Source organism: Lemur catta, chromosome 11 (assembly GCF_020740605.2).
Source record: "Lemur catta isolate mLemCat1 chromosome 11, mLemCat1.pri, whole genome shotgun sequence".
In the NCBI taxonomy this organism is placed as follows: Eukaryota; Metazoa; Chordata; class Mammalia; order Primates; family Lemuridae; genus Lemur; species Lemur catta.
In genome coordinates, this window is record NC_059138.1 from 71,633,083 (window position 1) to 71,654,526 (window position 21,444).

The 21,444-nt window shown below is 37.2% G+C and overlaps 1 protein-coding gene across 2 annotated transcripts in view; it reads right to left on the reverse strand.

Annotated features, from left to right (window-relative positions):
* Positions 1 to 480: 480 nt before the first annotated feature.
* The window catches only part of C11H7orf31 (chromosome 11 C7orf31 homolog), a 36,175-nt gene continuing 15,211 nt past the window's right edge, over positions 481 to 21,444 (reverse strand). Inside the window, exons 4-10 of one of the 2 annotated variants that reach the window (XM_045564566.1) lie at positions 18,360 to 18,431; positions 15,919 to 15,948; positions 13,049 to 13,230; positions 10,343 to 10,431; positions 5,096 to 5,270; positions 4,713 to 4,804; positions 481 to 1,711 (exon numbers count right to left, since the gene is read on the reverse strand). In XM_045564566.1, coding sequence (XP_045420522.1) covers positions 890 to 1,711; positions 4,713 to 4,804; positions 5,096 to 5,270; positions 10,343 to 10,431; positions 13,049 to 13,230; positions 15,919 to 15,948; positions 18,360 to 18,431 — 1,462 coding nt within the window. In that variant the 3' untranslated portion in view covers positions 481 to 889. The remainder of the gene's footprint in view (positions 1,712 to 4,712; positions 4,805 to 5,095; positions 5,271 to 10,342; positions 10,432 to 13,048; positions 13,231 to 15,918; positions 15,949 to 18,359; positions 18,432 to 21,444) is intronic. The other variant, XM_045564567.1, reaches the window with a different exon arrangement.

The following is a 21,444-nucleotide window of genomic DNA, read 5'->3' on the forward strand; positions in this document are numbered from 1 at the left end:
ATTATTTAAAATAATCTATTGGCACATTGAGTTGACTTGCATATATGGGAGTTAGCTAAACTCTTGGGGAACACCTTCCAAAAATGATGATTTTGGGGATCTGGACTTATTAAACCATCCTTTCTTGCTACAGTTAGGACTCACCAGTTACTAATTAAAGCCATTACTAGATTTTCACAATAAAATAATTTTATCTGCATGAAAGAAATAGTGATGTTTCAGTGATCAGAAGGTTAAAGGGAAGGAAACCTATTTGACTTGCAGTGTGTGCATGCACAGCAATTAGGGTTTCATCTTTTCCACTGGCTGTTACTTTGTCCACATGTTTACATAAAGGAGTAGGGTCCACATATTTACTTTATTAAGATAACATAGTTTGCAGAACTGTCCAACCCTCAATGAACTGGACGTTTGAGTTTTGTCTTTTCCACCTAATGTTATTTTGTGTAAACAATTACATAAAGGCACAACGTTCACATATTTATTTTATTGAGCTGCTATAGTTTGTCATTTATTAAGCATTTGAGTTTTTTACAAATCTTCATGTTTTGGTAGAACAGTGATGATGTAAACTTTGTTGTACACATTTGCTTTTCATCATTTTGGAAAATTTTCCTTGGAGTACAATTTGAAGATGAGATTAAAGACTATAAATTTTTCTGGTTCTAATATTTTATTGCCAAATTGTTAAACTTGTTAAGAAGTCAGGACATCACCTTTTCTGGATTACTCTGACCAGATCCTAACTTAAATTCCTGAAAACATAAACCTCATTAAAGAGGTCATTATGGCTTAATCTAGAAAACAGAATTCAGTAACATGAAGGAAATTCCGTTATATTTTTTCTTTTCTTGCAAGATGCTGGGTTTTGAAGGGAAGAATGAATATCTCAATTATAGAAATAATGGGAATTATGGCCAAAGAATTGGTGTTTCATCCCTGAATGGTCATTATCCCTGAGGTCTTTATGGTCTTCTAGAATTGATTTATGGAAACGTTTTTGTGCACCAGTTTTTGAAAAGTAGTTCTTAAGGTCCAGCAGGTTGGTCTGAGGCTTGGCCACTCCAGCTCTAGGAATCCAGCCCAGAATAGGTTTTGTTTCTTCGTAGGTTTCCATGTTCAATCCCAACTGTTCTTCTGGTTTACTTAAAAAATGATCTAAAGCAAAGGCTTCTGTGTCCAATTCATTTCGTAAAATACTAGAGTTACTAAGGCTAACAGGGTTTGGACACATAGTATACGTATCACGTAAGGGAAATTTAAAATGGTCATAGTGAATGTAATCGTTTGGTTTACAGTATGGTATAGGTGGGGGTTTTAATAACAGTTGTCTCAAGTACAAATCTTCTGTCTTTTTAGTATCTGTGATTTTCGGAAATGATTTTATGTCGTAAATACTACTTAGAGTTTTTGTTGGGTAATAAGGTGGATGTGCGTAGGTAGACAGCAAGCTTTGTTCTTCTTTAATCTTCTCTTCAACATCCTGGTCTTTATGGGTCACACCAGCTGATATGTTATCTTTAAGTGCCATCATTTCTGTAGAACTGGGTACAAAGGTATGAAAATTACACAAAACTCTAGGGGTACAATCTGGACAGGCAGATGGTCTTTCCTGGACAGTAGCCTCCAGAGGTCTTCGGTTCTGAATCAGTCGGGCAATTCGTCCTTCCAAGGGTCTGCAGGGTTTGAAGACGGGATGGAATTTTTCTTGCTATAGTTGTGGGATAAAAAGGAGAAAAATAAATCAATTAATAAATATAGCATTACAAGAATTTTGCTACAAATGGCAGGTCAAAAGTCATACCCATTTCACTGTCTGAGTACACAAGAGGGGTGCAGGAGTGTACATTACAATGTTCTTTGATGTTAATTTAAAGACATTGAAATTTGGGTCCAAATAAACACATTGTTCTCCCTCACTGGTTTTAGCTAATATGGAAAGGGCATATTTTTTTATTTGGCTATACAGAAACTCTTCTATGTAGGAATTCTTTGCTTTTAAACTTCAGAGATATAAAGGAATCACTGGAATAAAACTGCCTATCACCAACAGATGACATTGGCAGTTGTGTGCAGTTATTTAAATCTCAGCCAACACCTTTTATATTAGGCCAAGGCAAGGGTTCTTAAACCTTGGCTGAATCAGAATCCTCTTCAGAGCTGACATAAAATTCCTAAGCTCCTAAGACTTTCCAAGATTGTGATTCAGAAGATCTGCAGTGGGGCTCAGGAATATGCATTTTTAACAAGCATCTCAGGTGATGCTGAGGCCTGTGATGTGCCATGCTTTGAGAAACGCTGGTCAGAGGTGTCATGTCTGTGCTTCTTTTTGAGATGTTTTCTAAATATTACGAACTCATTCATGTCTGGTAACTGCGAAAGCAGTGAGTGTATTCAAAGTGCTATATATATGCTGGGTGGGGGAAAGAGAAAGGAGTTGAACTGGAAAGGGGCATGAGGGAACTTTCTGGAATCATAGTATTCTATATCTTGATAAGGGTTTCGGTTACAAAGGTGTATGCATTTGTCAAAATTCAGTGAATGTACACTTAAGATTTTTGCAATTTCATTGAATGTATATTCCACCTTAAAAAAAACTGAAGCCAGGTGCAGTGGCTCACGCCTTTAATCCTAGCACTTTGGAAGGCCAAGGCAGGAGGATCATTTGAGGCCAGGAGTTCAAGACCAGTGCGGGCAACATAGTGAGAACTCTGTCTCTATACAAAAATGTAAAAGTTAGTCAGGCATAGTGCTGTGCACCTGTAGTCCCAGCTACTCAGGAGACTGAGGCAGGAGGATTGCGTGAGCCCAGGAATTTGAGGTTGCAGTGAGCTATGATGACACCACTGCACTCTAGCCTGGGCAACAGAGTGAGACTCTGTCCCAAAAAGAAAAAAAAAAAGAAACAAATATTGGACTCTGGTTGATGATACGCATGCTTAATATTTAGTGGTGAAGTATACATATATCTATAGTCTAAAATGCATAAAATATAATAAAGTTTATTGATGGATGGTTAAAGAGATGGAAAAATAGGTTATGTGATATAACAAGTATAGTAAAATGCTAATGGTAGAATCTAGGTGGTGAGTATATGGGTGTTAACTATAAAATTATTTCAACTTTTCTGTATGTTTGAAAATTTTTATAGTAATTTGTTGAATAAAACTTAAAAAGGATGTATGTATGATGATGGAATTGTCAGCAGAGATAATACAAATGAGAATGGTGAGAAAATAACTGTAACTTGGACTTTTAAAAAATGGACTTAGGAATATCCTTTTGGTTATAACCTAATCTGTCATAGTTGGGGGAATTTCCATACTGAGTTATTATTAATAACAAATTTGTTATAAATTTGCTAATCAAGTGTGAGTAAATATTATGAAGAAAATAAAAAACTCCTTGACATGCTTTGTTAAATTTGTCATAAACAACAAAAGATAGGGCTTATCATATCATAATTTGATAGTATATCTTTATGCAAGAAGCAGTTTTTAGTACCTTTAATTTATACTACAATATAATATTTCACATGCATTTTATTACCATTAAAACATGTTTTCCCAGAGTCCGTTATTTATGTTTTAGTCAGAAACCAGCAAGTTTCACTGAAACTTTCTTTTAAACATGCAACTATTTTAGGTATATTTTATCTTGTTAATAAATATTTAAATGTTGATTTACTTGCACAAAAATTTTGCATATAATATACTTGACAAGCATCCTTTGCATAACTGTACATGTATTTCTTTGTAAAAATGATAAAGCTGCTTCCCAAGGAGCTAGACCCTACAGGGTCAAATCTGCGGAAATCTGGACAGTTGCTGAACACACCTTAGAGCATGCTTATTGCAAGTAAAACATAAAACCAATTAAAAACCCTTCAGTGAACGATAAAGAAGTCTATGGAACCACTTCTGGTGTTATGATTTTATATCACCTTAGGAAATGCTGAAGCTAATGTAAAATGGATATGTTCAGCTCAGTCTTTATAAAGAGTTCAAACTGAAATACTCTTACAGTTGTTTTGTATGTGTCTTTCCATAATTTACATCTTTAAAAATATTTTTTTTTCAAAATTTGTAGTTGTAGAGAATAAAATGTAGGTCTCAAATAAAATAACATATATGTAAACTATTAGGTCATTTCATTTACTTAATTAAGCCAACAGATTATACCTTCTCTAATTAAAGGGCTTGATCATTTCCAGGCCATTTCACATAATCAATTAAAAAGTCTCTATTGATATTTGCAGAGAATTTATTGGCTTTTGGTTGTAATTTAGCCCACTCTCAATTATTGTGACTATCAGGAGGAAGCATTCATCTCTTCAAAAGCAATGGTGACGTACAAGATATACAAATATGCAAAGATCCACGGAATTTATTAAGAATCTCACTAAATTACTAGTTAAGCTCTATTTCGTAAACCAACTCCTTTGTAAGTTATTTTAGCAAGAGTAGCATAGTGGAAAATCTGTTAAAAACACATACACACAGAGTGAAGAGGAAAAGAAACCTTGTTTTTCCAAGTAGTAGACGAGGGTATTCAATCTAGTTCAAATCAGCTCAGAATTAACTTTTAAAACGAGTTAAATTTTCCCTTTGCTAGCTTAGTTACCAATATTCATGACACAAAAAGTGGGCAAAGGAGCCAAACACCTGCATACTCTCCCCCGAAACAATTGAGAGTTGACTGTAATTACTTACAGGCTCTGGGTCAAATCCTATCTGTCCAGTTAACTCTGCTACCTCCTTTTCATGGAAATCATCCAGTTCTAGGGGGTTCATGGGCCCCAGACCTTAATGGAAACATTGTCTTATTAATTTGTTATAGTACGTGAGGAACGGCACTTAAAGTTGTCATTTATAGGAAAGCTTACTCATTCCTTTTATAATATTACAACCAATAAAATGAAAACCACCCCTACCTCCCAGCTACCCATGAAGAGAAACTTACTACCCACCTTAGTTCCTATTAGTACTTAGACTGAGAAACAGGGAAAAATATTAGAAGATGAAAGCTTGTAATAGTATTTGTCAAATATTACAATTTTGTTCCAATTTTTACTTGTATTCAAGTGAACTCATACCTGTAAAATCATGAGTGTATGAACTGAGCCAGTGGGACCTCTCAAGATTTCTTTGTATGTTGGCTTCTTTTGCAGAGTTAATATGGTCCCATGAATTTAAAGAACTGTTAGGAGCGAAGGTTTTAGGAGGTTTCGGGTAGAATACTGGCTTATTTTTCTCAACGCATTTAGGAAACTAGAATATGAACATAAAGATTATTGCTATTACTGTCACCTGGTAGAATAAGGGCTGATTCACTGTCTCTGCAGGAAAGGGGCAAAGGAAATTCTAGGCTGAAGTCAGATACTGTTTTTTCTTCATTAATTACCAATATTCTATAACTGTAACCATATTTAAAAACACAATATTTTGTCAAAGAAATGGTAGGGTCTTTTCTAAAAGTCTTTTGCCTTAGCAGGGACTCTGATAATATATATTGGAGAAATGTCCCTGGATACTCTACCTCCAGTGAAATTTTATTGGAAATACAAAGGGCCCTGAGGTACTCTTTTAGATAAGGTTAGACAAAATTGTGTGCCTCCTACTTTTCCTTCCCTGCCTGAAATGAAACCATTTGATGTCTTTTATGAATTTCTTATGGAAGTTAAGACACTGAAATTCAAATAAAATTTTTATTCTTCAAACATAACTATGGAGTTTTATTTTGTATTTTCAAAAGAGGTATGCTTGTAAACATCAGTGAATGAATGTTTCCCTGCAGTCTTTTTGGTAACTTAGAAATTCACGTTTTCTCAGTATCTCTCTTATACTTAATAAATATTTACTGAGCACCTAAGTGTGCACAGTAGTGGCAAGAAACAGGATGGATCAAATCCCTGGGACAAATCCTGCCATCTGGGAGCATATTGGCTAGTAGGGGAAATAAGGCCTGAACACAAATGACTATAAGATGAAAAGTAACTCTTTGTTATAAGAGAGATTAAGGCAAAATTATTTGGAAGTTCAGAGGAGGGAGAGATTTATTCCATCTGAATGGGAAGTGGGGCTGGGAGTGGGGAGAGAGGGAGGAGATGAGAGGCCATGTTAGGCCATGCCACAGAAACTGGCACCTGAATGACATGCAGAGGTGTGGAGACCAGAGCAACAGCAGGAGCACAGGTATGGGAGGTGGTGGCGAGTTGTGGGATCAATATTTCTTGAACATTATGCTGCTTGTTGCCCTCATAGTCAGGCCCACCCTTAAGTACAAATGAAAGTCCATATTCCATTTGTCTAAATAGTTTAATTTATAAATAAAGCAAATAAATTGTTAAATAAAATATGTTCCATTCTCTTACTTGTTCAGGGATAGAGAAGACAAAATACCTTTGTAACAACCTGGAAGACCAGGTTCAAATTCTGCACACAGACATGGTGGCTCAGGAAAGGCAGACATTGGCCCCTGGACTCAGCAACCCTCTTGCTTTCTTCCTTACCTGCCCTATCTACCCATCACCCCTACGTCCAGCAAACAGCCATGTCCTCACCACTCCTCTGACCTAGAGGTATATACTGGCTGGCAGCACTATCAACGGTTGGGAGGATGGGCCTGAAGAAAATTCCCCAAGAGGGTCCTGGGACTGGGTTCAAAGCCATTTGGTCAGGGAATTCTGTGGTCCAAGATCATGGTCTGGAGAGGGAGACAGGGGAGCATGGGCTCCAGATGGACATATCCTCTTGCTCCCATAAACTCCCCTGTCCCACAGGGAGGGGCACAGTCAGAGGAAAACTAGAACTGGGCCCTCTAAAGCATGGGGTCCTTTAAAGTTTCTGGCCCTAAGAGTGACACTGCTCATAGCAACCCTGTGAGTTTGGCGTGACCCCTATTTTACATATATAGAGTACTCATGGTAAAAGGCACTTGGAATCTGTCTCAATAAGTATTAAATGACCACCCCTATAAACCTGTAGCAAATACGTGGCTTACTTATTCAGGGATAAAGAAAGCCCCTTTGTTCTCCGAATCATATTATTTGCAGACCCAGCTTACTTAGAAATAAGAAGGACTTTTTTCAAATGTTGTTCTAAGGGCTGGAGCAATCTCATGTCTTATACTGGCTGAATTAACAGCAGTGACCAAGGGCACAAGGAAGAAAATAGGAAATGTGCAATTTTGCTGTAGCCTATGATGTCTTGGGAAGTGGTTAAAGAGCCAGGAAAGACTGGAAGGGGGAGCTGGTCAATTTTCAGTAGGTCAAGGTGTTGTTACTCTGACAGGAGAGAGAGAGGGGCTGGGGGCAATCCTTCACTCAGTAGGTGTTCAATTGGTTCAATATACTCTCCAAAGGGGAGAGTTTGTATCTGATATGGAGGATAAATGCAAGGGCAGGAAGAAATTCCAGTTCCTGAGATGTTAGTTTCTAGGCAGACAATCTAGTCTACAAAGGAGTGATGTTAGTTGTTTTGAATTTGGAATACAATCTTAGAGGAATAGTACTATATAAATCATAGTTATACTCCCAGCATAGTTCATAAAGTATATGTAACTCATAACTTAAACATTTACTGAATACCTATTACATGCTAAACTATGTGCAAGGTTTTGAGGGCTCTGTGCAAGGCACCAAAACTCCATAAATTGCCATTAAAATAACGGAAAGTAATATGGTTGTATTAAATGAAACAAAAAAATCAGTCTTTTGTTTTTAGTCTTGAATGATGGGACTTAACCAGGTTGAATAGGGGAGCATGAAAAAGTTTACTGTGAACACCACCACTGCCCTTTGGAGAGACTTTAGTATTTGGGGACACTTGTTCTTTACTGGATCATATTTCACTGAATTCTATTGTACTAGCACTTAGTGTTTTTACACTAAGAAGTTATGATTAGGCACTTTGTTCATTTACATATGGAACAAAGAGAGACAGAGAAAGGGAGAAAATAATCTGGCAGAGATATTTTTTTTTTTTGGCATCTACTCAGGACTTAGGAGTTTGAAGCCAGATGAGGATGCACAGTTGGGGAAGGTGCTGCCTGGGATGGAACCAGGGGAAATGAGGAGGGGGCGAGGCGGGAGATGGGGAGAGAGTGCCCGTTTGCAGGTGGGGCACAGCGTGGCAGTGATGATGGAGAGGTGTGCTGTGGATATCCAGGTATGTGGTAAGATGTACTTTTCTAAAAGAGGTGCCTGCATGCTCACCAAATTCCTTCTGACCATTTGAGGATGGGGGTGGATTGTGGGTGCTATTGTGGAGAGACAGAACTGTCTCAGGACTAAGGAATGGCTCTCTAGGAGAGCACTGGGCATTTTAGATTGGAAAGATGGCAGATGGCTCAAGAGGGAAAACCGCTCTCCTTTGTAAGGGTGATACAAGTGAGCTCCTTTTCAAAGGGAACCCAAGGGTCTGTCCAGATACTTAGCTTTATGGAAAACTGGGTTGTCAAGAACATTGTGTTAATAAGTAGGCTCAACTAGGCTTTGAAAATGGATTTGTTAAAACATTTCAGATAGTCCAAGGTTAGGGAAGTTTACGGCACTTGACCTATGTGATTATACTGTATATTACTCAGAAGATGATTACAACGAAGATTTTATCCTAGACTATTTTCATATTGCAAAAGCTAAGACCAGATGTTTGAGTTCTTGAGAAACAGAAAGGACAAAAGTCTTCAGCCACTTGAGCAAGTAATGACTTACACAGCACAGAACAGTAAAATATTAAAAGCTATTATTGTTTGCCAGTTATAAAAGGAAAAGGAATGTTGATTGGGTTGGTTATGGCTGGAACTGGTCTGTGAGAAGAGATCTGAGGGAAAAGAGTGGGTAGGAGAGGCCCTCATTAGAGTGACAACAAGTGCAATGATCAGCAATGACTCTGCTGGGGGAAAGAATGCCAGTCCAAAGAGCCAAAAGGGTCGGGCAGCTCTGGAGTCTGGGTGGGAAAGAGGTACCTGATCTCTGTAGCTCCTGAAGGCACAGGCTCCACACACATGTAAAGTGAAACGGTGAGGGCAAAATGACATTTTAAATATTCCGTTAAAATTAAGCCCCAGCACTTAATTTTTAAAAGATTCAACCTTCTTATTTGGAATATTCTTCTTTCCCAGGTTACCCATTTAATGTTGCTAGGTCAACAAAGTTCATGCCTCACTTAGAGGATTGGGATTTATACTCAGGCAGCGAGGAGCTGTTCAGGGTGCAAAGGGGTGTGACGTGAGGAAAGCAGGATTCTGATGAGTAGGAAGAAACTGAACTGAAGAGTTAGAGCCTTTGGCTATGAGAACATGTGATGATAAGATGGCTCCAGAGTAACTTCTCATATTTCTGGGTTGCTTGGATAGATTTTGCTTAAAAGAACGAAAGAGATTCAGTAAGGCAGACGATTCTTTAGGGAGTCTTCTTGATGTTTAACTTGAAAAAACAAACATGAAATTGCTTACTTCATAGATGAGCATGTGACATTGCAGTGACCACATGCTGGCCTGCCATAATCGGTTTCCAGGTAAAATTAAAATGTTTCCAACCTTCCGTAATTATTATTTGCCTATCTCACAGATTGTTGGATGCAAGGAGATAATATGTGGAGAACACTTGGCACTGCTTTTCACAAACTGATGGTCAATAAATCTTAGCTATTATCTTTTTCAAATGTCTAGATATTTTCCTTTGTGATTTAAAAATTTCTCTTTTTATTCATGTGGAGATGTGGTGTAGAGGTTAAGAGCAGAGACTAGAATCTCATGAACCTGAGCTCTGTAATCATGACATAGTCACAAACTCTCTTGAGTCTCAGTTTCCTTATCTATAAAATAGGAATGATGATACTAACCTTGGGAGATTATTGTAAAGGTTGAATGATGTATTATATATTAAGTGGTTAGTGTGTAGCAATTGCTCAGTAAATGATAGCTATTGTTTTATTTTTATTTTTAGACTTGATACAAATGTACTAATAATGGTTGAAACGATAATAGCTTGTAAATCTTTCTGAAAACCTCCCATTCACTCTGTGCATATTTGGAGTTGATAGATTATGAATCATAAGAATAGGGTTGGGGGGATCACACAGTGTGTGAAACACAGTCCGTCCCCATCATCTTTCTGGGGAGAACATTTTTTTTTTGTAACTGTGGAAATGTTCCATAGCTGCCAAAAGTACACGAAATCAGCTAAGAAAATTGAATTGAAAAATGTGAATCATGGTCAAAATCTCACATTTTTCATTCAGCTAGAAAATAAAAACAATCCATTTTTTGGATTTCTATAAACTTACTAATGAAAAATATTTTTTACTTTCTTTAAACACACATTTTAAAAGATACTTACGTCATAATATACACCCTGACCTGGCCAAGTCAATGCTTTCTTCTTTGAATCCGTGGGAAAATCAAGCAGTTCGTATCTGTAAGGATGACCTGAAAATTCAGGAAAAGCACCGTTATCCTGAATAAATAAGCACAGTCTTTTATCCAATGGGATTAATAAGTACAATAAATACAATGAGATAATATAAAACAGAGATGAATGTCAGTGTGCATTTTAACTACATAGTTATAGCTTATGGGATAAATTCTGCTCTTGAATTCTTGAGCCCTCATGTGAGCAGTGTGTGGCCACATAGAGTGAGAATGAGTCTTTAACCCTAGTGCTCTCAGCAGTAACTGGGACACCAGGACTCCACCTTTCTTATTAAGGACAGAGATAGTTAGGTAAATAATAAATTTTTCCGGGTCCTCTTTCTGGTCTCTGCAGGCTCAACAGATGCATTTCTATACTATTTATTTTGGCTTTTCTCTGCCTAAATATTAAGAGTTTTCCAAAATTAAATTAGTACTTGCTTACTCAAAAGGTACTTAATGAGAACATTTTAAAGATAACAGCTTCTTAGATTTTGGTTCATAATGTTATAAGCTTTACAACACAGCATGACTTTGTTCCCATGATAAGTTTCAAGTTAAAGAATGTTCTGAACACCCATTCTCATACGTAATAAGAACAGAGGCTGGTATTTATTGAACACTTACTATGTGCCAGTCACTAAGTGTTTTTTATATATATCATCACATGCATTTTTCATAACATTTCTATGAGAAAGGTACTGTTTTTCCTACCTTAAGGAATAAAGAAACTGAGGCACAGAGAGAATAAGCAATTTCTCCAAGATCACACAACTAGTAGGTAGAATTCAAAGTTAGGCAATCTGGTTCTAGAACCTGCACTCTTAACCTACATCCTTCTTATTTCTGATAAAGAAGAGTTAAAACAAGTGGAAGTGTAGAAACCTAAGCAGTACTAGTTTCTGGAAAGATCATTTTATAAGGGTTATTAGAGTATAGTTATCTTTTTAAAATCCCCTAAGAGTGACTGAATGGTCAGAGAGAGGTGGATGCTTGGAAGAGCAAGAAATTAAGAAGGCAAACTGTTTCTTCAGTACCTTACCTACAACTGTACTGAAAAGTGTTTTTATGAAGTCAACACATATTTCTGTGATTTCTTTTCAACTATATGCATTTCATATAATTTCAGAAATCCTCACTGAGGATTGAAAAATAATTGACTTTGATGATTTACCTAATAAGATCATAAAAATTTCAATTGTTTAGGTATCATATCTTTTTTTTCCCCAAGAGATTGGGGTCTCACTTTGTCCCCCAGGCTGGAGTGCTGTGGCATGATCACAGCTCACTGTAACCTTGAACTCCTGGGCTCAAGTGATCCTCCTGGGACTACAGGCATGTGCCACCATGCCCAGCTTTAGGAATCATATCTTGTAGTTCTTTTGCACAGGACCCCCACTTCCTACTCCCCTAATATATAGTTACGGCACTCGAAACTAAACAGTCACTCTGCTTGATACAGTTTTCACTACTTTTTATCAATGCTGCCTGGTCTGACAGGCGATAGAAAAGTTCACCATGATGCACACGTACTGGAGCCATTATATGTTAACAGGGGAATAAAAATAATAACTGCTAACATTTATCTCTGTAATCTATGAAGTAGGCACTAATATTTCCATTTTATGGACTAGGAAGTAGAGGCAGAGAAATTCAAAAGGTTTCCCATAGTCCACAGTGAGTAAGTGGCTCATTAAGAATTCTAGCCATGCAGTCTGACTCCAGAGTCCATGCTCTTAAGCACTCTGCTATGCTAGCACTCAAAAATGTTGCTGTTTGCTAATTTGGTATTGAGGTTGAGATTATGGCAGTATTCTGTCCTTGCATTTTCAGGTAAAGAGGAACTGCACTGTAGGACAATTCTTGAGTCTCACCTACCTCACAGCCTAAATGCATTCAACAAATTTTTACTTTTGACTACCATGTGCCTTTTCTAGTGATTTCAGCTACCCTCTATCGGTCTTTCTCCAGAGGTGTCCTCTCTGTTTTCACACGTGTGTAGGCCTCCTCGGCAATGACCGAGGTGTCTAGTGTGGGAGAGACTTGATGACTGGTGTTGGGATTGCTGTCCTCTCTGCTAAAACGCATCCCCGAAGGCGCCAAGGTTTGAGACTGGGCAAAGATGCTCCAGGGTGTTAAGACGAACTGAACAAACTGCTCCCATTACTTTTGGAGTCTTATTTCAAGGGGGCTCTTTCAATTTAATTGCTGCTACTGCACCCACTTCCAGACTCTAATGGTTGAACCAAACATTGTTCCTTGTGCTGACCATCTGGGCTAGGATGGAATTTTTAAAAGCTAAACCATAAGAGACAAAGAAGAAAGGAAATAAAAACAGAAAATACAGGTAGAATAAAAACCAATTCTACAAAGTTTTGGTTTCTGATTTTACCAAGGGAGGTTGTGTGTAAAGTAGTAAGGTTAGCAGTGTCTGCAGAGTCTGATTTAACTGGTCTTCAGTGGGGTCCTAGCTGATTGTAAAGTCCAGCCACAGCTGGGAACAACTTTCCTAATCTACTGATCAGTCACACGTTTGAGACTTACCCTTGTGCTCCTTGCTTTCTTTAATTTTATTATGACTAAATCCCCCAAACAAAAACAATTGATACAGTTCTGATTTCAAATCACATTTTACCTCTTGCCTTCAAAACCGTTGTATCATAAGCCTTGGTTGGCACAGTGGGAGGAAAGGGCTGTTGGGTGCGGGCTTTAATGCCAGTGTAGAGGTCCTTAGGCGACGTGAAGGTCGGGAACATGGCACCACGAGGAGTGTGTGTATGGTAGGGGTGTTCAACTGGATATGATGAGCAGATCTCTCTAAGATTTATTGAGCAAACAAAACAAAACATAAAAAAAAGAAGAGAAAGAAGTATGATTGAAAAAATTAATCATCAACTATTTATTGGGACCCTTTTTTGTTGCAGAGACTGTTCCAATCCCTGGGAACATGACAGTGAGCCACACAAAGTCCCTGTACTCATGGAGTTAGCATTCTGCTGGAATGTACACCATAAAGCATGAGCTTTTCTTAATTTTGCTAGACAAAACTAAATTTTTAAAATAAATCAAACCTAATTATCAGTGAATAACTTCAATAATTGGTATAAAAATGTAAAGCGGAAGATACATGCATTTTGTGTTTTTAGAATAGTATAGGAAGAATTTCTAGTTGCTTTTAGTTCCTGCTCCTTGTTTTAAGAGGATCTCAGTACTTTATTTTATTGAATTGTTTTGGGCATTCAGTTTCAGTAATGCAAAGTGTTCTCTAACCATCTTGGACTAAACTTTCAACCCAGGCTATTTGTTTCTTTAAGCAATCAATCAACAAAATATATTCCCTGTTTATGCACACAATACTGTTTCAAAACCAAAAAGCCAAATGTAGCTAGTATAGTGAAGGAGAAAAAAAGTTAAGAAAACCACAGAGATATCATTTTCCTCTCACTTAGAGAACTGGCAAAGGTTAAAAAACAACCAACCAACCATGTGGGAGCTGTTTAAATTAGAAGGAAATTAAGATAAGGAAATCCATGGGATAGAGAAATGTTGTTTGTAATGAGAAAATTAAGTACAAAAAAGCAAGAGTTATTGTGTTAAGTGTTATGGGTTGAATTGTACCTTCCCCATCAAACCCATATATTGAATTCCTAACCCATAGGGCCTCATATGGTAACCTTATGTGGAAATAGGGTCATCGCAGATATAATTAGTTAAGGTGGAGTTTCTCTATACTAGAGTAGGGTGGGGCTCTAATTCAGTATGACTGGTGTCCTTATAAAAAAGGAAAATTTGGATACAGACAGGCACACAAGGAGAATGCCATGTGAAGAGAAGGCAGAGATCAAATCTTCAAGCCAAGGAACGCAAAGATCGCCAGCACACCACCAGAAGCCAGGAGGGAGGCCTGAAACAGATTCTCACATCCCTCAGAAGGAACCAACCCTGCTGCCACTTTGACCTTGGACTTTTAGCCTCCCTCTTTGGAACTTAACCACCTATAAGCAGAAAGGTGAATCTGAGAAATATAACCCAACAAAAAGAGCTTTACTTTTCATACTGCTTATGAAGAGAATTTAAAAAGTCCCAAACAAGGGTTCTTCACATAGTTGTTTTTAAAAAAACAAAAACAAAAAAAACCCGAGACCTTAATTTTCATAGCCTTTTGAGTCAGTCATTGTTTTAACTGAAACACAATTTTAAAATGTGAATTTCATATTTTCAGTTAAGATTGATAGAGGACTCCAGCAGCACTGGGCGCACCTAGTGCTCAGATCTTAGTTTCTAGTACCAGTCTCCAGTGAAAGGAACCAGGGTTTCTTGGAGTTATGGCTGATTCTAGGAGTGGGGCAGGGAATACACAAGATGAGCCTGGAGTATCTTAAAGTGCCAGAAAGTGAGGAAATGCTTAAAGCAAAAATCCCCAAACACTGCACAATGATGGGGGAAATGTCAAAGGAATATAGGAGTGAAGTAAAAGAGCTCCTAATGGCTGATTAGAGTAACAAAATAAAGTGATATTAGATTACTGCCTAAGTAACAAAGCATAAAATAAATCCTCAAGTCACAGATATAAATAAATTATTAAGTAAATAAATAAATAGAGAATAGATAAATCTCCTATGCAAAAGAATGCCAAATAATTTATGTAGGTATTCTGCTCTCAAGAAGGTGGAGTATACTTCCCGACACTAAGTGTGGGCTGCACTGTATTCTTCCAAAGAATAAAGTGTGGAAAGGAGAGAAAAAAGAGTAAGTGTACAGTGGGGAAACCTAATAAACACTACTCTGCTAGGAGATCAAGGTTAACATCAACAGTGATAAATGATGTTAACAGCATGTACTCTTGATATGATGAAAATGGCACTTTACCTGTGGACCTCCTTTCCAAAATACATTACCCCAGTCCAATCATAAGAAAAACATCAGTCAAACCCAGTTTGGGGGCATTCTATGAAATATCTGATCAATGATCTTCAAAATTGTTAAGGTCATCAAAACAAGGAAAGCCTGAGAAATTGTCACAGCCAAGAGGAAACTGAGGAGACACGATGACTAAATGTAATGTGGTGTCCTGGAGGGGATCTTGGAACAGAAAAAGGGCATTAGGAGAAAACTGAGGAAATCTGAATAAAGTATGAACTTTGGGTAGTAGCAATGTATCAATTTTGGTTCATTCATTATGGCAAATGTGCCATATTAATGTCAGATGTTAACAATAGGGGACACTGGGTGTGGGAACTCTCTGTATTATCTTCCCAGTAATTCTATAAATCTAAAACTATACAAAAGTTAAAAGTTTATGTAAAAAAAGATTTACAGGGGATATCATTGGAGAGAAATCAAAATAATGTTACCTTGGAGTTACATCAGCTTCTCTTTCCAATTGTTAAAAAATAGCTTTCATGAAAAGTCTTACTTATCCTCACACTTGCCTAAGACATATGGAATGTCAATATGTTTTTTCTTGATTGTAACAGAGAAGGAAAACATAAGTTGAATACTTACCCTACCGCTGAATTAGGTGGTTTGGGTAACCTAGAATAAAAACAGGAAACAAGACCTGATTTATATTAAGGGCTTTCTATGGCTTATGTTCCTATTAGGAACTTAAGAATATCACTGTACCCTGTTTTCAAACTACAGTGTCATTAAGATAGTATGTATACATGTATGTATGCATGTATGTATGTTCGTACGTATTTGTTTATTTAGTTTAGAGACAGAGTCTTGCACTTTTGCCCAGGTTGGAGTGCAGTAATGTGATTCATTGATTGCTCACCGCAGCCTTGAACTCGGGCTCAAGTGACCCTCCTGCCTCAGCCTCCCAAGTAGCAGGGACTACAGGTGATTGCCACTGCGCCTGGCTAATTTTTTTAGTTTTCTTTGTAGAGATGGGGTCTTGCTATTGCCCAGGCTGGTCTTGAACTCCTGGCCTCAAGCAATCCTCCTGCCTGGGCCTCCCAAACTGCTGGGATTATAGGCGTGAGCCACCACGCACAGCCAAGATAATATTCTTGATTAATTTTCTGGATCCCTGAATATTGACAAGACACAGAGATCTGATGGTTTCATGTCTCAGTTGTCTAGTGATCAATTTTTCCATTCCATTTATTCTAACTTCAATCCTGCTCACCACCCTTTTTGCATTTCTTATTTGTAGCGAAGATTCAGGGCTGACTACTTCTAATGAGGAAGAACTCTGGCTCTTACTGAGCTTTACTCTCATAATTAGGCAGTAGGCAAAGTGCTCTGAAGGAGCCTGACGTCACATGTGTAGTGCAATTACATGACCTGAAGCGACCTGAGTGTGGCCTGGTTGGAGAGAATATGTAAATACCACGTTGTACTTTGTCCCTTTGCCCAGGATTGCTGATCTCTCATGATAGTAAATGTGGCCCATTTGGCAGAGAGAGGCAAGAAAAAAGCTGACCAAGCTTCTGGAGGTATGCCTTCTGAACCAGTTCATTCCAAGGTTGTGTATTTACAATTATTCTGAACCTTGCAAGCCAAGAAATAATATTATAGCCCTAGAAAAAGTCCCCTAAGGAGAGAATTATCCACTTAAATTTGATTTCAACAATTAGCTTCAGCCTATGCAAATAAGACTCTGAAAGGTTTCAGGCATGAAAAATTAACAGAATGTAATCAATTTCATAGTAAAAATCAGTCAAATTGAATACAATGTTTAATGTTTTAGATGCTCCTCCATGTTAGAGGATATTCACTAGAAAGTGGTATATAAACCATATAATTTTATTATCCTATAATGTACTATAAATACACGATTCACATGAACCACAAAAGTTTATATCTTTTTCCAAAGTTATTTTGCTTTGGAAAAGAAAAAAACTTTATATCTTTATTTGGACTCTATATTGTTGAGTTGGAGACATGGGGTGGGGAGGTGATGAATGTATGAATCCAAGGAATCTAGAGTTACTAGATTGACTACTACATATAAAACCTTAAGTTGGTATCTAAAATTGTTCTCATGTGACAAATTTTGCTACAATATTGATAAGCATATGCATAAAATTGACTTGATTAAAAATGAAAAAATAAAAGAAAAAATTTAAAAAAATCCAAATTTGAAAGGAGAAAATGAAAGTAACAAACACTCAGAGACACCACTTCCCTGACCCAGACTAGTCCATTATTGTACTGCAATCCTCCACATCTGCTTTGCAAAACTCACTAATTCCAAAGGAGAAAGCTCAGGCAACTGCAAATTTTGTCTTTTTGACTCCCTCTAGTGGCTAAACTCTATATTAACTTCTTACCTTATAAACTAACAATTCTTAATAAAGTGATATTTTCACAGTTACTTCAATGCTGTGTTTTATTTTTATTTGAAAATGAAAATGTATGCTTTTGTAATATACGTGAAAAACTATTTCAAGGAACAAAAAATGCAATATACTGGAAAATAATACCTTTAAGCAAAGGGTAAATGAGTAAGTATTCCTTATCCCAAAAGAGATTTAGGGAATAATCTTATTAAGGGTTATTTGTGGATGATCAGAACAAACCCAGTCTCCGAATAAAATTCTGATTGAAAGTTTGTTTAGGGCCACTGTGGCATTTTCTATGAATCTTTTATGAAATTTAACATGTTCTTATTAGATTAAGTAGGTCAAACGTAGGGAAATAGACCAAGATGACCTGCAGCAATCCCTTTGAACACTATTATTCATTATCTCCATTTTTTCTTGACTTGTTTAAATGCTACAAACTAAGTAGAAAAAAGTGAGACCAGTGTTGGTTTATGGTTCATTTGCTTTGATTTTTGTTTGGTGTTGGTTTTTAGTATTAATGATCACTTTTAAAAAAAGGAAGAAATTGTTTCTCTAAACATCCCCATTTGGGGACTTTTTATTTCTCATATAATTCATTTCCCCTTAAAAATGTTATTTGATCTTATACAAGGAAAAGAAACCCAGACTTACAAAGAATCATTTCCATAGATGTCACTTTTTTTGTTTTGTGTCAAATGATAGAATTGTTCAATAGGAAGCTTTCTGAAAAGAAAGAAAAGTTTAAATTCAACATCTTTTTAAATTAACTCAGTATAATGATGAGATAGTAAAAAACAAATAGATTAATACAACCATATATAGAAATTCAGTTTATGAAAAGTATATATAGAAATTCAGTATATATAAAAAGAATTTTAAATCAGTGGAAAAGGATGTATTTTTCAATACAAGAAAAATTCACTATTTGTAAAATATTACATCTCTATTTTATACTATTCATAAAGATAATTTCAGAGGGATTAAAAATCTAAAGAATTAGAGGAAAAACCTATATAAATATTAAAAGAAAATGTATAGAAATACGTTTTTTCTTTGGTGGTAGGGAGAACCTTTTAAATAAGGTTTTTCTTTTAAAAGTCAAAAGCTAAAAGGAATTTGGTAACATCAAATTAAACCTTTTGCAAGAACACCATAAAAAGTTCAAATAAAACAAAATTGGAAGAAATATTTTCAAAGATAACACATAAAGGATTGATATCCAGAACATAACCAAAAAGAATCTATAAGTAAAATACAAGCAATAAAATGGGCAATTAATAAATGCAGAAAAGGAATATAAATGGCCATACATAAAACATAAGGAAAAGTACTCAGTCTAAATAGTAACCAGAGAAATGCATTCTCATAACCATAATACCCTTTATACCCATTAGGTGGGCAAAAATTATACAGTTTGATAATAAAATACAGATGGCTGAGAGTGTGAGGAAACAGATATTAATACTTTTAGATCCACCATGAGAATATGTCATTTGGGCTACATCTACTAAAATTAGAAACATTCATACATTGTGACTCAGGATTTGCCCTAGAGAAACATTTGTGCATGAGCTGAAGGAGCCCTGTATAAGGATATTCCTTACAGTATTGTTAACGTAAAAAACAAAAGAGAAAAGAAACAATACATGAATGGCTAAGTAATCTATGATGCATCCATAGTGTGGAACACTCTGAGAAATGAAAAAGAATGACGTAGATCTCTATTTACTGACATAGGACTCGTTCTAGGTTGTAGAGAGAAAAAAGCCCAAGGTGCCTAATACTATGTATCAAATGGTTCCACACATAAACAAAACACCACCTTATATTTTCAATGGATACATATATAATTGTGTAACTGCATAACAAAAGGTGGGGAAGGAGACATGCTAAAGTGGTAACAGCGGTTCTCTCTGGGAATCTCTCTGGGATTTGGGGTGGTGGTCAAGAGAGACTGTACCTTATCTGTAATGTTCTCATATAGGTTGTGCTCAGTTGTTGCGTGTGGCTGCCCAGTATCTTTTGAACGCCCAGCCTATATTTGTGTAGTGAGTATACTGTGAATCTCATCTGCCCAACGTACATTCCCAAAAACTTGCTTTCCCAGCCTCTGAGTGGCCCTGGAGCTTGAGGGTCATTTGTACCCTACAACTGAAGATGTTCTTAATAATCAGGTAGATAAAACGACCAACTCGGTGGATGTCAGTCGGGTTTTTTTCAGTCACCACTGTGCTTGCTTAATGGCTTCATAATGAAGTTATCATGGGGGCAGGGCGGAAGTTATGTATGGACTCAGCAACATGAACTTCCCTGCACTCAAACCTACCTGGCTTTTGGCACATTTGAGTTTGCCAGCAGAAGTGACAAACCCTACGCACTTAATAGGGTGATCTCTCCCTGAGTGTACTAGTCAGCCACCTGGTGGTAGGCTGATTACACTGGACCCCTTCCATCATGAAAGAGATAATTTATCCACACAAGACAAGACAGTTCTTCAAAATATGGATTTCCCTTCTCTTCTTACCATGCTCCTGCCAGTAACATCATCAGTGGACTTACTGAATGTCTTGTCCCCTGCCATGCCATCTTAAACTATATTACTTTTGACTAAGGGCTTGATTTACCACAAAAGAAATTAGGCAATGGTTGGTTGAATTCAAAGAATTTGCCATATTTATAGAATATTATATTTTGCCATATTTACAAAATATTAGCATGGCCTACTGAAGGTTTAGTTATGGCTGAGTGTTGTCCTAAGGAGTGTGGCATATGCTCTGAAGCAGTGACCAATAACTAGATTCCCCCATAGTCGGCTAGAAACCACAGGGTGGAAGTGGAAGTGGTGCCTCTCACTGTTACATTTACTGAGAGAATTTACTTCTTCCCCAGCCACTTTGAGCTTTGCTGGTTTAGAGGTCAAGGGAAAAATGCTTCCATCGAGGGACACAACAATGGTCCCACTGCACTGGAAGCTGAACTGATGATAATGTGCTAATTTTGGGCTCCTTATGACTCTGGATAAAACAGGCAACAAAGGATTACGCCTAGTAGGCTGGGATGACTGATCCTGAAGATCAAGGGCCAGAAGACTCCTGCAATACAATGGTGGGGGGAAGAAGGATTTCTTGAAAACGAAGAACCTTTTGGACACCTAGTATTGTCTCCAGTGGCATAAAGTTAATGGAATACTGCAGCAGCCTTACATGGGCAGAGCCACCAAAAGCTTAGATCTCTCACAAAGAAAATTTTGGGTTGCTTTTCCAAGTAATGACCTTCTACCAGCTCAGGTGTTGGCTGAGGGCATAGAAACCTGGAATAGGTAGTGGAGGAAGGAAATTATAATACCAACGGTGGCCTTATGACCAGCTGCAGAAATGAGGACCATAGTTACTTCCCATATTTTCTTCTTTGCCGTGTCTTGCATACTTTTATATATGAACTACTTTTCTTTTTTTCTCTCCCTTTTCCTTATTATTTAATACAGAGTGTGTTGGTGATGGTTAACTTTATTAAAGTGCGTAGGTTTACACTATCAAGACATGATTACAACTGAACTTGAGAGGAGTGAACGCTTGGAGCTGGATGCAGGAACTAATGAGACTTTTGGATCTCCCCTTCTGGGGAGGTGAGTGCATTTTCATTTGTATGAATGATTGTTGCATTTTCTTACACTGAAGCAGCAGTTCTCAAACTTTGCGGCATGTTGGAATTATCTGAGGGCTCTTGTTAAAATGCA